This window comes from Xyrauchen texanus, chromosome 35 (assembly GCF_025860055.1).
Source record: "Xyrauchen texanus isolate HMW12.3.18 chromosome 35, RBS_HiC_50CHRs, whole genome shotgun sequence".
Taxonomy (NCBI): Eukaryota; Metazoa; Chordata; class Actinopteri; order Cypriniformes; family Catostomidae; genus Xyrauchen; species Xyrauchen texanus.
The window spans coordinates 30568924-30587009 of NC_068310.1; the positions used below are offsets into that span (position 1 = coordinate 30568924).

Sequence of the window (18086 nt, forward strand, 5' to 3'; positions counted from 1 at the left end):
TTTAATTGCACATTTCATTTCTAGATTTTTGCACTGATTATCCAAACTTTTTCTTTTTATGCAACTGCTTCTGAAAATCAATGTTATTTATGTTTTTTGCAAGATTTGTGGTTTCCTGTAAACGCTAATGAAGCAAGAGTCTTAGGACATAAAACCACATTCTGTTAGTCTCTCATAATGGATTTCATGAAATCCCTCTTGGAGACATGTAGTATCCACAAACCTTGTTTTCATAGATGCTGAATGTTATTTTTGGCCATTCGCTATTCATTCCTATAGGAATACTCTATGGTGTGAGTGATTGTAGTCATTATTCTGTTGCATGGTCAGGATTTAAGCCAAAAGTCCTGATTCTTGGCTTTAAAAGTGTAAATCAGGTTTAGCATACCTGGCTGCAAAGCTGATTGATTGTGACAGTCTCTGCTGCTCTACAATTTCCCCCTGGGCTCCACTCCCTCAGCTCTGTTTGTTTTCACTCAACCCTTCATTCCAAACCTTTTGCCTACCTCCTCTCTTCTCCACCCCTTCTGCTTTTACTCAACTGGTTTTGAGTTCTTGGAAAAGACCTGAGTGAACACATCTGCTCAGGATGTTGATTTTAGGGGACTGAAGCATGTTTTCAAATCAGGAGAAGAGAACATAATGTGGCCACCTACACTGATCCTGGAGCTGCTCCTCTTGGGCTGCTTGTGTTTTGGTGCCCATGTTGAACGAATGTCGTACAGACCTCGGAGCTGCACGCTTGAATGCATTCAGCGGGTAAGACTACATACTTTGACTTCCAGCTGACTGTGCCAGCTGAAATCAGATTGAGCATTGAGGAATCATTGGTTCCATTGAGAGCAATATTACAAAGCTTTCCTTTTAGATTCAATGTTGTAGTCAATACTTTAAAGTACAAAGGAATACTATATGAGTGTTTGTTCAACTTAAGGCAATTTTAGCAAAGTGGACTTCTTTAAGAAGTCTCATTAAAACACTTCACATGCTCTCTGTATTTAAAAATGTGTTAACTGTGCAACAGTGTATGTACATGCATCAAATGTAATCCTGAAATTCATGAACATTTTCACTATAGTGTCATTTCCAGCAAATCTCAACTTCTGTACTGTGTTCAATAGAAATCCGAGATGGAAATGACATGTTTTAAATTTTTTGGAAATAAAATAGCCATCTCTTTTGTCTTGCTAAGACTACTTTCATAGTTAACATTTTATGGATCCTGAATACACAAATAATATTTTCACGCTCTGAATTATTTGGCAAAATTAATGCTAGATTGTTAAGTCGCAATTTTTGAAAAATTAATTTCACAAATATTAAAATGTTTATTTATCTCTGTGTGGAGTATTATATGTCATTTGTATTTTTATAATGAATTTTCATAATGTAACATTGTAAATTTGGGTCTGGGACAAGACTAAAACAGTAAAATCAGTACATAAAAGGCTTTTGGGAAGTATATAAAACAAATAAACTATAAAGGCCTGGGAAAAAGTTTCCAAGTCGGTTTTAATGTAAATTACATATAACAAAAAGACATTTAAAAAGTTGAAATCCTCCCCCACCCCCCTTTTTACTTTTGAGCTCTATTTACAATATCAGACAAAAATTTGGAAACACAAATTTTTTTGTTATTGCTATTTTTCATATTTTATAATAATAGTAAAGGCACCAACGCTACAAATTGAGGTGAATAAATTATGCAGTAACAGTAAGTGTTAAACAATTCAAAAGTACTTTATATTTTAGCTGTTTCAAAGGACCCCTGAATCCTTATGCATAAGCCTTGAGAGTTTAGACCAGGTTTTTTAGATCATGAGAAACATAAACTAAGTCAAGTGTGTTAAAAGTTTTGACTGGTATTGTGTATTTAATGGAGTTTTGGTGGTTGGAAATGAAATCTGTACTTTTGTGGCAATCTGTAGCAGTAAATGTTTTATTCTGAAGATCTGAGACCATGAAGGCTAGACTTGATTTGTGGAATAAATGAAAACCTGTCTTTTGCTGATCTTCTGTCTGGATTTACTCCTCTGCCTTCCATAAAAATCTGCTATATATATAAATATAAAAACAAAAATCCCCCATTTAGCCTTAACAGACTGTAGGGGCAAGTGCTGTTAGCAAGCACCTATGAAGGCCAGAACGGTACACGAGGGGGTGGGTGACCAGCACCACGCCCGACCGCCTTTAGTCTCCCCAGTGGCAATGTTTACACCGCACCAGGTACTCATTTTAGGCTGAGTCGCTGGTGTTGGCTATGAGCGGGAATCGAACTCAGGTCGCCAGGTTCATAGCGCAGTGCGCTAACCACTACACTACCGCTCCCCACGATTTCATTCTCAATTTCTATTATTCCATAGTTGTGATAACTTCACTATTATTCTAACATGTGAAAACAAATTTGAACAGTAGTGTCATACACAGTCCAGTAAACATAAAAAAGGCTAAATCAATATTTGGTGTGACCACCTTTGTCTTAAAAACAGCACCAATTATCCTAGGTACTCCTGGACACAGTTTATCTTAGTTGGCAGATTGGATGTTCCAAGCTTCTTGAAGAATTTGCCACGGTTCTTCTATTTAGGCTGTCTCAATTGCTTCTGTCTCTTTATATAATCTCAGACAGACACGATGTTCAGTGTAGCTTTGTGGGGGCCATGACATCTGTTGCAGGGCTCCCTGTTCTTCTATTCTAAACTTTTCTATTTGCTAAATAAATGTTTGGGAACATATTCCAATTGACACACTAAAGCTGAAGATATAAATAACCATTTAAAGACAAATGCTTTTGTGAAACATCAGATGTGTCTAAGACTTTTGCACAGTACTGAATATTAAGTAAAATGACATATGCTGAGCAAAACCTTATGGGCTAAATTCCTATCCCCCTCACTCCACTTTCATTTGGGTGGTTTTCAGTATTGCCACAGCATTAACCATAACATAACCAGGTGAAACCATAGGGGTCTTGTTTTGACAACCTGTAAAGGTAGAATGAAGGGGACACACTTGTGAATCTGTTTGGTTTACTAAACAAACCTTTGCCAATTCATTGAGCAATTTGTTTTTACTTTCACCATTCACACTCACTTTCACTTTTTTTTGCTCTAATATACTTTGTTCAGAGCTGTAAACTTACAGTATGTGTCTACGCTTGCTTTAGCTCCTTTGCTTCTCTCAGAATTTTAAGCCTGTAACATCTAGCCGGTTAATTCAGACAAATTTCATGGAGTTTATTTGAGGGTCTATCTATTTGTCTATCTGTCTGTCCATACGGCCATCTGTGTGGACTTGAAAAGGTTCACATCACATTTTTAAAATGGAGAAGTCCTGTTGTATAGAATGACGCACCTGTTTATTTTCAGGGAGTCCCAGAATGTGAATACTGCAGAATCACAGCAGATGATGTGCAGTTCTCTCTCAGCATTCCCTCTAACAGTCCTTATGGAAGTAAGTAATCCAGCTCTGTCAGGATTCAAGGGTGTTTGCAAAGGTTCAAGGAGTTGATCAGATGGAGCTTTATGCTTCAAGACAGTGCATTACAGAGCAGGAATGGTAAACATCACTCTTTAACATTTATTGACATATTGCAGGGGTGTAAAAGAATGAGGTATTGTGCTTCTTATTTGGGGCAACTTTTTTAGCAAAATTTGTTTTTAAAAATAAATGTTTATTTTCCGTAATTTGTATACACACAAATTAGGGTTGACATACACTCACCTAAAGGATTATTAGGAACACCTGTTCAATTTCTCATTAATGCAATTATCTAATCAACCAATCACATGGCAGTTGCTTCAATGCATTTAGGGGTGTGGTCCTGGTCAAGACAATCTCCTGAATTCCAAACTGAATGTCAGAATGGGAAAGAAAGGTGATTTAAGCAATTTTGAGCGTGGCATGGTTGTTGGTGCCAGACGGGCCGGTCTGAGTAGTTCACAATCTGCTCAGTTACTGGGATTTTCACACACAACCATTTCTAGGGTTTACAAAGAATGGTGTGAAAAGGGAAAAACATCCAGTATGCGGCAGTCCTGTGGGCTGAAAATGCCTTGTTGATGCTAGAGGTCAGAGGAGAATGGGCCGACTGATTCAAGCTGATAGAAGAGCAACTTTGCCTGAAATAACCACTCGTTACAACCGAGGTATGCAGCAAAGCATTTGTGAAGCCACAACACGCACAACCTTGAGGCGGATGGGCTACAACAGCAGAAGACCCCACCGGGTACCACTCATCTCCACTAGAAATAGGAAAAAGAGGCTACAATTTGCAAGAGCTCACCAAAATTGGACAGTTGAAGACTGAAAAAATGTTGCCTGGTCTGATGAGTCTCGATTTCTGTTGAGACATTCAGATGGTAGAGTCAGAATTTGGCGTAAACAGAATGAGAACATGGATCCATCATGCCTTGTTACCACTGTGCAGGCTGGTGGTGGTGGTGTAATGGTGTGGGGGATGTTTTCTTGGCACACTTTAGGCCCCTTAGTGCCAATTGGGCATCGTTTAAATGCCACGGCCTACCTGAGCATTGTTTCTGACCATGTCCATCCCTTTATGGCCACCATGTACCCATCCTCTGATGGCTACTTCCAGCAGGATAATGCACCATGTCACAAAGCTGGAATCATTTCAAATTGGTTTCTTGAACATGACAATGAGTTCACTGAACTAAAATGGCCCCCACAGTCACCAGATCTCAACCCAATAGAGCATCTTTGGGATGTGGTGGAACGGGAGCTTCGTGCCCTGGATGTGCATCCCACAAATCTCCATCAACTGCAAGATGCTATCCTATCAATATGGGCCAACATTTCTAAAGAATGCTTTCAGCACCTTGTTGAATCAATGCCACGTAGAATTAAGGCAGTTCTGAAGTTGAAAGGGGGTCAAACACAGTATTAGTATGGTGCAGACATGGGGACTTGTGACTTGGAGTCGAGTCGCTATTTTTATGACTTGTGACTTGACAAAAAATAAAATACTTGAGACTTGACTCGGACTTGGAAGTTAAATGTTTTCAGTTTGAATATAAAATATATAAATTATTTTAAAAAATAAAGTTGATCCAGCTGGAGCGCAGGCTGAGAATATTTTTGTCATGACTGGATCACGACACTATAGGCTATCATCAGCCATGCCCTCTCGTACCTTACGCACACCACGCCCACTTAGATTAGATAACACATCAACATGTCAGCCGGAGGGGTAACGTTACCGAGGGTCATCGCTTTCGGCTTCAAAAATTATTATCAAGATGGCAAAAGACGAACAGCGCTTTGCAAGACATGCAACGTTAAGATCGCGGACAGCCAGACGACAACCTCCAATTTCGTCCGCCATTTGAAGAGCCATTCTGCCCAGTAAGTGCTTGTCAATTTGTTAATTTTATCTGGTTAGTTGGTAGTTAGCTAATGTAATAATAGCAGGGTTCCCACGGGTCCTTGAAATCCTTGAAAGTTTGTGAATCTGAAAAATAAAATTCAAGGCCTGGAAAGTTCTTGAAAATAAACATACATAGATACAGGTCCTTGAAAGTGCTTGAATTTAGTTTGTGCAAGAAGTTTTCTGGAGAAAAAAAAATCTGTCCATTAATTTTTTATTTCTCCAACACTTCGTGGCTTATGCTGCATACTAGCCTGCTTGATTTACGTTAGTTACGCGCATTTACGTTAAGTGTTTCCGCGCGAGGTACTTTGTTTTGTACGTTGCCATGACGTTCACGCGCGCTGGTACCTCAACGTTTCCCACTCACAGACATTGCAAAAATAGGCTTATGGATATCTGTGTGAGTGAGTGTGGGTGTGGGAGTGTGAGAGCGCGAGAGTGAGTGAGTGTGGTTGTGGGAGAGAGAGTGTGTGTGAGTGTGGGTGTGGGAGAGAGAGTGTGGGTGTGGGAGAGAGAGAGTGTGTGGGTGTGGGAGAGAGAGTGTGTGTGTGTGTGAGAGAGAGTGTGTGTGAGTGTGGGTGTGGGAGAGAGAGTGTGTGAGAGAGAGAGTGTGTGTGTGTGAGAGAGAGGAGAAATGTAACAAAGTTTAATGTATGTAACTGTGTTTGAGAGAGAGAGAGGGAGGTGTTCAGAGAGGAGTCTGTTGGATGTTAAGCTGTTATTTGTTTTATGGACTCAGTGTTGAAAATTTAAAACATTTCAAACACTGTTGGCAGAAGTGAAAAATAAATAATTTTATGAAGTTACAATTTTGTTTGATTCCATGATGTATTTTACTGAACATGAGTATTGTAATTTACTGACAGTTACTTATATCTTGTATTTTCACTTTATTATGATCAGATTCTGGAGGTAAAATTACAATAATAAGGTGACTTGACTTGGACTTGACTTGACATAGCCTGTGACTTGACTTGGACTTGACTTGACATAGCCTGTGACTTGACTTGACTTGCCCAAGAAAAAAATACTTGGGACTTACTTGAGACTTACTCGAGACTTGCACATGTGTGACTTGGTCCCATCTCTGGTATGGTGTTCCTAATAATCCTTTAGGTGAGTGTATACCATAATTGTTCATTAGTTTATATATATATATATATATATATATATATATATATATATATATATATATATATATATATATTGCTTGTGATACCACATGTTGTGTTTGTGCTATGATGCAGGCATACCCTCATTTCAGGTTACATGTTGTAGGATTATTACTCTTCTTTTGACACCTTTCGTTGTACTAAGAGTGCCTGATCATTTCACAAAACAAAAACAAGCTATTCAACTAATCATTCGCAGCAGTTCCAGGAATCACTTTCATGTTTGGCTTTGCATGCGCCAAACTTTTTTCTGTACATTGTTGTGTAAGTCAATTAAAAGTCAATTTTCAACTCCTTTCCAATGCAAGCTCATTAAGTTTATATATCTACTGTCAAGCAACAATTCTGTTGTTTTTGGGCCATTCCAGGCATTTATTCTTCAGCAAGTTCTTTGTTTTCAACAGTTTTACCTTACTGTGGATGTTTGTACTATTTTACTAATGGAAATGTAGACCTATTGTTTGTCTTCATGCGTCTTAAACGTAAAACAAAAGAACAACAACAACAAAAAAACACTGCACACTTCAGTAGTTTGAATGTTCTAGAAATATATGGTGATAGTATTTTAATGTAGGCCTAATGAAGGGCGCCTCAATGTGATCGTTCTAATTTTGACTTAAAACTTTATGAATTGTATTTGCCAAAACTACTAATGACATGTAATAAATGTAAAATGACTGTAAGGAAACTTACTCAAAAAATGTTAGTGACTCATTGAACCGTTGATTCAACTGGTTCGTTAAAATACACTTGGTCGCATACCTGGCAACACTCCCGTTTATCCCGGGAGTCTCCCGTATTTCACACCCATTTTCCATTTTGTTATTTCTCCAGGGAAACTCCAGTAATTTGTATGGCCCAAACCTCATTATATGAATAATCAAGTCAATATATTATTCCAAGGTTGTCCAGTTGCCAGATATTGTATGAAACGCATCCTACTCACACAATCGACACATCATACAAATTTCAACCCATTTGTGACCTCAACCTGGCAACCTACAACCCAGTTGCGCTGTTGATATCTGCGCAGGTAGTAGACGCGGGAAGTCGAATAAAGCGTCACTGGTAGATGGGAGTCAGGGCTGGACTGGTTATTTGGCATACCGGGTATTTTCCCAGTGGGCCGACGCACTTTGGAGCCGATAAGGGGTGTACTGGCCATCGGGATAACCGAGCTGGCCTGTGGGACGGCCGCGATAAGCAAAACGGACCACAAAACGGCGCCACGATATAAAAAAAAAAAGGCAGTCAACACTGAAAATTCTCTTCCATTTAATTCAACTGACTTTAAAGGTTTGTTCAAAAAAACACAAATTCCTACACAAACAAAACACTACTTCTTTGGGCTTGTATGGCAACCCCAAATCAAGTATTTTGGAAGAGAGTATCTAGAAAGTATTTTGAAGTACAAAACGTTGTAGAGAGTTGTCTATATTAACAATAATGGCCTGGGGGGCAGAAACTGTGCAGCTGTTGATTTACTCTAGTTGTCATGGCTTTTATATAACCGTTTACTTTTCTCAAACATAGCATGATGGCAGGAGCTTCACCTGACTAGAAAAACCCATAGTTCTTTACACATACTGTGAAGTAACTCCTCTCCTTGGCCAGGTTGTGTACCTTGGCCTTGTCACTCTTTTCTAGGCCAGGAAACCCCAGAGGTCTGCCAGCATTATGTAAATGCCCCACGCAATATTAAAATTGAGTTTGAAGAAAGTGAAGATCCCACAAATGACGCCATTACTGTGTCATGGAACCCAAGCCAGTACGGTAATGTACAAAATACAAACACAGCTACTGACCAGGGCTGGTGTAATCTGCAATTCACAAACAATCTTAAGAACTTTCTACAATAAGTTAAAAGTAGTTTTTAAGAAGGCATCTTGCTATAAATGTTGACGGATAAAGAAAAAAATATATTTTTGGGACTACATAATATTCTTAATTATTAAAAATAGTTTTATTCATAAGAATGTTTTATGAATCCTTCCTTCTTCAGGGCTAGAAACCGACAAGTTATATGTTTAAACAAATGTAAGGGTTGATTCATCAATCATATTTCACCATTGTACCTGTAAGCAATTTAAAGGAATGTTACTGTTTTAATACAAGTTTTTATTGCCAGGTTTAATGCAAGTTAAGGCCAATCGACAGCATTTGTGGCATGTTGATCACCACAAAAATCATTTTGACCTCCATCATTTTCTTAAAAAAAAAAAAAAGCAGCAAAAATGAGGCACTTACAATAGATGTATCAAAAGTACATCCATAACATATAAAACAACTTGCATGTTAACATATTGTAGTGTAATAAAATTGCTTACAAGCCTTTTTGTGTAAAGTTCTATGCAATTTGATAACTTTTACCTTTTAACCACAAAGAAATATCGCTGCAGATGCCACCCAGTTTGTTGTTTTTATATACTTTTTGGGCATGTGCAGGGGTGTGAGAAAGATTATCATGAAGGAGAAAGTGTTGACATTTGCTAGTAAAAATTATTATTACTTAACAGCTCACAAAATACACAATTTTTAACAAAAGAATGAATACAAGTGCTTTTATAAAATTATAAGATTCATATTTATGCCTTTTAAACCCTCCAACAATTGTCAACCATTCACTTCCATTGTAAGTGCCTCACTGTAACTTAGATAACATTTTTAAGAAAAGAAAAATAAGTAATTGATTGATTGATTGATCTACATTACAGGTATTGCATTCTTACATGGATTTCAAGTAACCCTACAGGCACTCGGTGGCTCTCAGGTCATATGTCAACTCTTTCTCCTTCGGAATAATCATTCTCTCACCCCTGCACATGCTCAAATGGTACGTAAAAACAACAAACTGGGTAGCATCTGCAGCAATAATAATATTTACTACATTAGCTATTATATGTCCATGTAATATGATAGTATGTATGCAATATATTATAAGAAAAAATAGGGCTTAGGGGCCGTTCACACCGAACATTTTTGTGGAAACATGTACAAGATGGAGGTCTTTGACCATTGTTTTGCATCTCGTGCCATGAGCGTATCATCTCGAGACTAAAGTCTGTTTAGTTCTATATTGTTTTTGACGCAAGATTGTGTTCTGTGTGGACAACCCCTTATGACATCTGTTTAATATTCATATTCTTTGATCCGTTTTTCATTTCACATGGACCAAGTTACTTTCAACTGTATGCATTCATTAACATTTAGCCTACTTCCTCAGTTCACTTACAAATTAAAATTCTCTCATCATTTACTCACCTGCATCCCAACCCAGATGTGGATGACTTTCTTTATTCTACAGAACACAAGACAATATTTTAGAAGAATATCTCAGCTCTGTAGGTCCATTTAATAAAAGTGAATGGTGAACAGAACTTTAAATCTCCAAAAAGCACCAAAGGTAGCATAAAAGTAATCCATAAGACTCTGGTGGTTTAATCCATGTCTTCTAAAGTGATATTATAGGTGTGGGTGAGAAACAGATAAATATACTGTATAATTAAATTTTTACTATAAATCCCCACATTCACGTTCACATTCTGCATATTTTGTTTTTGGTGATTCGCATATCGGCACCAACTAGGCAGAGAGGAGAATTTATATTAAAACAGCACTTAAATCTTGATCTATTTCTCACCCACACCTATCATATTGCTTCTGAAGACATTCATTTAACCACTGGAGTCTTATGGATTATTTTTATGTTGACTTTATGAGGTTCAAAGTTCTGGCCACCATTGAATGGACCAACAGAGCTGAAATATGTTTCTAATAATCTTTTTTTTGTGTTCAGCAGAAAAACTAAAGTCATAAACATCCCGGATTGCATGAGGGTGAGTAAATGATGAGAGAATTTCCATTTTTGGGTGAACTATCCCTTTAAGTCTGAAGTTACTGTATGAGATCCCATAATGTATTTCTCTGATGGTTTTCATAGGTTTTTCACTCAGACCTCTTCACACATCTGTCATTGGATACTGAATATGTCGTGACTATCCTGGCATTGCCTGTTCCTGAGCGGTGGGACCAGTTTTATGAGAAGAAACATTTTTTCACTCGCAGTGAGTATTCACACTGCCACAAACACTTTTTCAATTCTGGTTCAAAGTAAACCTTGTAATTAATTCAGTATTGCCATCAACAATGTTGACAATACAGAGTACATTCTGGAATTGTTACACATATATCTGTTGACTTTGAACAGCTTCAGCATTTTCTCAAAATTGCGTAAACATATTGTAAACTCTGTCTTTACAGCATGTTCTGAAAAAAATGGTCTTGATGAGTGTAAGAAAGGTGAGCTAAATGAAAGTTATGGCTCTTCTCTGTGCTTGGTTTTATTCTCTTGTTTAAGGTTTTCATTTGTCGTTATATATAGTGCTCAGATGTGTTGGTTTATGTTCTGACAATCATTATAGACTGGTATCCCAGATACATTGAGGTACACCAGGAGAACCAGGACGTTCTTGTGACCTTTAACCTAGCACCTGAGAACTTTGAAATTCGGCACTATTTTTCATCATGCTTTGGAGGCGGGCTACGAAATTACACAAATATTAAACCAGTAGGTTTCGTGAAACATAATTTTGATGTAAAATGATAATGTATAAAATCTGTATAATGCATATTTTGATAATACATATACAATTCATCATTATACATTGTATGCATTATAGTATATTGTATATTACAATATACAGTATAATTTAAGTCTAAAATGTAATGTACATTTAAATATAATTTATTAATTATATATTATAATGTATTCATATAATTAGATAAATATAAATATTTCTAAAATGTGTAACTTTTTTATTTTATTGTCTTAGCTATGTTAAAGTACAATAATGTTTGTTATTGCTGTGCTCTTAGGATTTCAGTGTAAACAAGACTCATCACACATACCGTTTGCAGAATCTCCAGGCAGGTACAAACTACACCTGTGAGGTGAGAGTCTATTTTGTCATTTATTTCTCAATCACAACCGTTCAGACAATAACAGAAAACAGTGTGCCAGAACAGAAAACAGGCTTTTAGATGAAGCTAGTTGTGCAAGTTGAGATTAATGCACATATGTTGGTTGGAGCCTAGGACTAATGGTTAACACACATAATTTAGTAAATTCAGCTGAGGACATTTATGCATTTGGCAGACGCTTTTATCCAAAGCGACTTACAGAGCCCTTATTACAGGGACAATCCCCCCGGAGCAACCTGGAGTTAAGTGCCTTGCTCAAGGATACAACGGTGGTGGCTGTGGGGATCAAACCGACAACCGTCTGCTTAACAGTTTAGTGCTTTAGCCCACTATGCCACCACCACTCCAGGAGGAGTGAGCCCATACTGAGGAGCTCATATGGGCAATTTAAGTGAATTTGGCTCACATCATTTCCCAGTCACATTCTCCCACATTTGCATACAATTTGTTATTCCTCTAAACTGTCCCTATCAATAAAAGTAGCTAAATATTAGTAATGTTGAATGTAAAAATGCAGTAATGTTGATTTGACATCTTTTGAGCTTGACCTATCACTAAAATACCAAAAAGTACAATAATTTATTTAATAAAATACTTATTTGTAAGTAATTTAAAGAAATAAATGTTCCAAGTTCAGCTCGGAGGACTGCATTTGTTACATAATGTTGATCAGAACAAATTTACACTATTAAGGCACTAACAATGGAATGTGAAAGGGTCCAGTTCATAAACATAAAAAATTCACCCTGTTTTAAAAGTATAACTAAAATTAAAAAAAAAAAAGTTTTTTTGTGATGCTACACACCCGGTCCCGTATTAGGCTAATTAAGCCTCTGTGAGGGATAAAGGTCGACTGCAGAGGATTGTGCGGGAGAGAGAGATAGTACGGACATGTCCGTCATGTGTGTTTTTGTCTTCTGTTTTAAGTTTCTCATTAAAATATTATTTATATTGAAAAGCCGGTTCTCGCCTCCTCCTTCCCATTGAATCCTTTACACAGTGTCTTAGGCCTGCTGTGACCACAATTTTAGCTTTTTGCTTATTTTTGAAAAGAAACAAGGGAGAAGTCTAAAATTTATTTGGTAAAGAAAATTCCCCAAAATTAAATGCAAATCATTAAAATTTTTGATTGAACTAACCCTTTAACTTGTGAACCTGGAACATTCCTTTAAAGTACCATGTATATGCTAAAATGGTAAATTAATATGGCAATGATTCTGTAAAGGGATTAAAGGGAAAGGAGGAGGCGAGAACCGGCTTAACGATATAAATAATATTTAATTAAAGTCACACACAAACACATACAGGTGTCAGGCAGCTGCCCGTAAATTGCTCTCTCTGTCGCACTGTCGTCTCCGGTCGGCCTTTATCCCTCTCAAGGGCTAATTAGCCTGATTAGGGGCTGGGTGTGTTTCATCACGACCTGGCCCTGCCCTCCGCCCTGCCACAGATTCATTACCATGGTATTTGTCAAACTTTCATGGTAATGAATCATTGCCATATTCATTTACCATCTTGCAATTTCTAAAATCACTAATCTCGGCTATTTTTATATATTTTTTCAGATATAATGCAGTACAATTTATTACCTTGTTGATTATATGATCAGTATGAAGCCGTGATCTGTTATCTATTCTTTTTTCACCCTCCAGATTGCTGCTGATGTCGTGGATGCAGTTAGGAAAACATTCTTTGTAGTTAAACATAACTCTGAAGGTAACACCTAAATCCAGAGTAAATTTGTTCAACATATTACCTGTAAAATGAATGACAGATAATAAATAAAGAAAGAAATGTGATGCATTATGTGGTCAACTTTACCCTCAGCGTGCAACTGCATGTGGTGGAGCAACATACCACCTAGCTTTCAAAATGACAACACCCAGTGAAGCGGTTATGTTATCAAAGACTTAATTGCTTCCAAGAATGTTTTTCATAAGTGTCATTAATGATTTGGAATTTTTCCGCTTCTCCAAATCAGAGCCAATGACTTCACATTTCACAGAGAGCCCTTCACTCATAATGCTCTTGTTGGTGGGAATTCTGCTTGTTGCTACTGCAGTGCTCACCTTCACTGTTGTTTATAAGAAAAGAATGAAGAAAACCGCAAAGACCCAATTAAGACCAGGTGAACATTACTAATTCTTCTAAAACGCAACCGTTTTTCATTTACAAATGATATTAATACTTATTTGTATTATATTACATTACATTGTTGCACATTTTGTTCTTTTCTAAAGGGTAATTATGTTGGTATTTTCTATTTGTCAGATATAATTGAACGGTACTATGACAAAAAGCTGGATGAAGGACAATGTGTTTTGCTGGACAAGAACACCCGCCCCCCTCGTCTTCTGATTTGTTACTCTAATAATGATGGTCCTGACCATGTCAGAGTCGTGTTGCAATTGGCTGCTTTTTTGCAAAAGCACATGGCTACACAGGTAAGTATTCAGTTTTTAATTTAATAGGGCTTTACTTTTAACTATCCATCTTTAATAGAGTAATAAAAGGAACAGATATTGATAATATTGGGTACTACAGATAGCCTTTGCAGAGGCTATTTTAGTAGCCTTTGTTTGGCCATCATTATCTCTACTAGTATATAGCGCTGTGCAAATGTTTTAGGCACTTGTGAAAAATGTTGCATAGTGAGGATGTCTTCAAAAACAACAAAATAAATAGTTTTCATTTATCACTTAATGTCATACAAAGTCCAGAAAATATTTGGTGTAACCACCTTTGCCTTTAAAACAGCACCAATTTCCCTAGGTACACCTGGACACAGTTTATCTTAGTTGTTGGCATGTGGTGATTAGATGTTCCAAGCTTCTTGAAGAATTTGCTAAGTTCTTCTATTTAGGATGTCTCAACTGCTTCAGTCTCTTTATGTAATCTCAGACTGACACGATGTTCAGTGGTGGGCTTTATGAGGCCCATGACATCTGTTGCAGGGCTCCCTGTTCTTCTATTCTAACCTTTTCTATTTGTAAAATAAATGTTTGGGAACATTTATATTTCCAATTGACACACTAAAGCTGAAGATATAAATAACCATTTTAAGACAAATGCTTTTGTGGAACATCTGATGTTCCTAAGACTTTTGCACAGTACTGTAATTCATCTAATAATTCTGCCATATTTGGGGACTTTTAGATTATCGGTAGAAGACTATAAATGTGCATGGATTTACATAAAGTATGTTGTCTCTGAAAGCTCAATGGTTGATATTTTTTGTCTTAAAATATTTAAATATTAAATATTATGTCAAATCAATTTTCATTTGATTTAAGCACTGAAAAACATTTGGAGTGGGTTTTACTTTAAAACAAAATAATAATAATAACTATTTCCATGCTGAAATTGCTAGTAAATATAACAGACCATAATTTTCAAGTAAAGGCTACACACAATGTGAGTGGCTTTAATTAGAAATTCTCAAGTAAAATGTACTTTGCAATACTCTTTCAAGTAAATTTTACTCTTTGTTTGTACAGTTTACTCAGGCAGTGTAGCATTGGAGGGATAGTTGCCCCAAAAATGAGAATTATCTCGATTTACTCACCCTCATGCCATCCCAGATATGTATGACTTACTTTCTTCTGCAAAACACAAACGAAGATTTTTAGAAGAATAACTCCGCTCTGTAGGTCCTCACAATGCAAGTGAATGGATGCCAAAATTTTGAAGCTCCAAAATCCCCATAAAGGGAGCATAAAAGTTATACAGATGATTATAGTGTTTAAATCCATGTGTTCAGGCATGATATTATAGGGTTGGGTGAGAAACAAATCAATATTCAAGTCATTTTTGTCACATGAAGAATGTAAATGACCAAAAAAGAAGAGTGTCTGAGCAGGGAGGAGAATCTATAGTAAAAAAAGACTTGACTATTGATCTTTTTCTCATCCACACTTATTTTTTTCTCACCCACACTTATCATATCACTTCAAAAGATATGGTTTTAACCACCAGCGCTGTCTGTAGTACTTCTATGTTGCCCTGATGTCGGCAACTAATCGCAGGGTTGGTGGTACGATTCCCGGCAAGACACTGAACCTCAAGTTGCTCCCAATGGAAGGCTAGCGCATTGGTGTACAAATGTGAATGGGTGAATGTGTCACGGTGTAAAGCGCTTTGAATACCGTTAAGGTTAAAAAGGCGCTATATAAGTGCAGACCATTTACAATTACTTCCAACCTATATATATATATATAAATTATTATCAATTTGTAAATTTATTTCGACAAATTTCTCACTTAATGTCTGTATATTGCTGTTTAGGTGCATCTGGACTTATGGGAGGCCCTTAGCATTATGGAGGAGGGTGTACTTGCTTGGCATTGCAGGAGAATGAAGGAGTGTGACTTTGTGCTGGTCATTTGCTCCAGAGGTCTCCTTCAGAACCAGAAAAACCATTGCGAGGACGAAGAACCCGTGGAGAACACCGCTTTAGCCACCATTGCCATAATTGGAGAGGAGATGTGCCATGCCAAATCCCTGGGTCAGGACCTCTCCAAATACATGACCGCTGTTTTTGAGTACTCGGAGGAGTCTGATATCCCAGCTGTACTAGGCCTTGCTTCAAGATACACACTGACCAAAGACTTACCTTTGCTCTTCTCCCATCTTCATGGAGTGGCTTTGCAGAAGCCTGGAGTTAACCTGCAGGTGGAGAACATTTCAGAAAGCGGTTACTCTAAACTCCCAGCTGGAGCAGCACTACAGCTGGCCATCCAAGAAGCCACAGCACTTATCTCTGATGAGCAGACTGAAGAGGAACATGTAGGAATTCCAATCTTTTCATAAAGGCCCCAGTAAGACACTGCAACAATACTACTTCAATGTGTGCACTCACACCCCATATACAACCTAGATGGAACATGTTATTTGAGGACAATCCCTCAGACACACTGGTTTTAATTGACAAAGATAAATACTCTCCTTTTTGGGGGTTTATCCCCCAGCTGCTTCTATGTTTGCTGGACTTATGATGTAAGCCTGCCAAAAGATAAGACAGATGAAAATTTCCATAGACTTACATTGAAGGAGGGACCTGAACCATATAAATGGACCAGAATGCCATCGTGATGCAGGGGTGTACTCTTTTGACTTGGGCTACCCAGAACACAATAGAAACGCCCAAGCAGCTACCTAGAACACCTTAGAAAGTGTATAGCAATGGGGTGGCAACCACACACAACACCTATGCATTGTGGAGGCATGTTTTGCACCACACACATGTTCTTCAGCGTAAGACTTTAGTCACGTTTAGACCATTGTGGGGAAAAACAAATGTAAGAGAAGCTTTATTATGTTGGAAGATGATGTGTGAGCGGAATGCTGGAAAATCATTTATAAGTCCAATTGTGAGTGTATTAATTATTACGTAAAAATTACGTAACGTAGTTTGCTCATGCATATGAATTGTAAATGTAATCAAGTAAATATTCACAGTATTTGGATGCACATCCATTAGTTTGGCACTATTGGAGTCAGTTATAATTAAATGTAGCTACTGTACTACAATTGCCAAACACAGTAATAATGAAAATTTTATCATATGGGGCACTTATAACTTTTAAAACTTTTTATAGTGTAATTTGCCTAAGGGTGACCTGATGTGTTGCCCTTTCTTGTTTGTAATACCAGTTTATTGAAATTATATATTATGGTTATATATATATATATATTTGTATAACATGAAGGGAAATTATTTTTTTCATTGTTCTTTGTATTTGCATGGACTTCCATTATTAATACAACACTTATTCAGCAAAGAAAAGAAATGAAACCCACCTTATTCTGTTTTCATCAGTGTAAATGTCTTTGTTTCCAGAATACAAGCTAAAGAAAAAAAATAAGATGTTTTTGCACATAGTGTGTACAATAAAATGCATGATTGCCTGGTGTTTTGCAAATAAACTATATTTTTGCCAGCTTGGGGGTATATTGTGTCCATCTGAGATATGATGTTTTAGTACTAGACAATCTGATACAGCTGGAGGGATGTTTCTGAATTGGCAAATGATAAATATATTTTCACAAAGGTCTGCAGTTAAAAACTAAGATTTATAAATGTGAAACATAGAAAACGACCAAATCAAATGTATTGCATTAAATAGTTTATTCTTGAGTTCAGCTATATTCAGAGGATCCAAACACTACATCGTTCCACAATAAAGTAAACCCATCTTAAATTCAAACGCTAATAATGTCAGGGTTCCAGCATGTGTGCAGGCTCTAACTGTTGTTTGTTTCTCTCTCACACATGTGGAACACCAGGCACGTGTGATCAGCGTTCCCATGGAAACGCTGATCGATCCCTTGGAGATGCTGAACACTTTATGAGACTTGACTTTGACTTGAGAACCAGCGACTCCAGACTTGACTTGAACTGCATGACTCGACAATTACTTTATTTATTTTTTTATTATTACTATTTTCAATAACTTATTATAAACCGTAATGCGTTAAAAAAAATTGTAACCTCATCTTATGAAAAATGTAACCCCGCCTGCACCACTGATCTGCAGCTGCGCAGT

The 18086-nt window shown here is 37.2% G+C and overlaps 1 protein-coding gene across 1 annotated transcript; it reads left to right on the forward strand.

Annotated features, from left to right (window-relative positions):
• Positions 1 to 67: 67 nt before the first annotated feature.
• Positions 68 to 17475, forward strand: LOC127628890 (interleukin-17 receptor D-like). The gene is made up of 12 exons (XM_052105844.1): positions 68 to 759; positions 3369 to 3453; positions 8176 to 8334; positions 9276 to 9394; positions 10502 to 10625; positions 10822 to 10860; positions 10983 to 11128; positions 11437 to 11511; positions 13194 to 13257; positions 13523 to 13669; positions 13813 to 13985; positions 15826 to 17475. Exons 1-12 carry the CDS (start codon positions 643 to 645, stop codon positions 16348 to 16350), a joined length of 1773 nt encoding a protein of 590 aa, XP_051961804.1. The 5' UTR covers positions 68 to 642; the 3' UTR covers positions 16351 to 17475.
• Positions 17476 to 18086: the final 611 nt, after the last annotated feature.

Bases quoted from the DNA above. Each gene is read 5' to 3' on its own strand.
- LOC127628890 (XM_052105844.1), top strand. From the start codon at position 643: ATGTGGCCACCTACACTGATCCTGGAGCTGCTCCTCTTGGGCTGCTTG. The intron at 10,861-10,982 runs GTGAGCTAAATG...CAATCATTATAG, and splicing joins TCTTGATGAGTGTAAGAAAG to ACTGGTATCCCAGATACATT. The intron at 11,129-11,436 runs GTAGGTTTCGTG...CTGTGCTCTTAG, and splicing joins ATTACACAAATATTAAACCA to GATTTCAGTGTAAACAAGAC.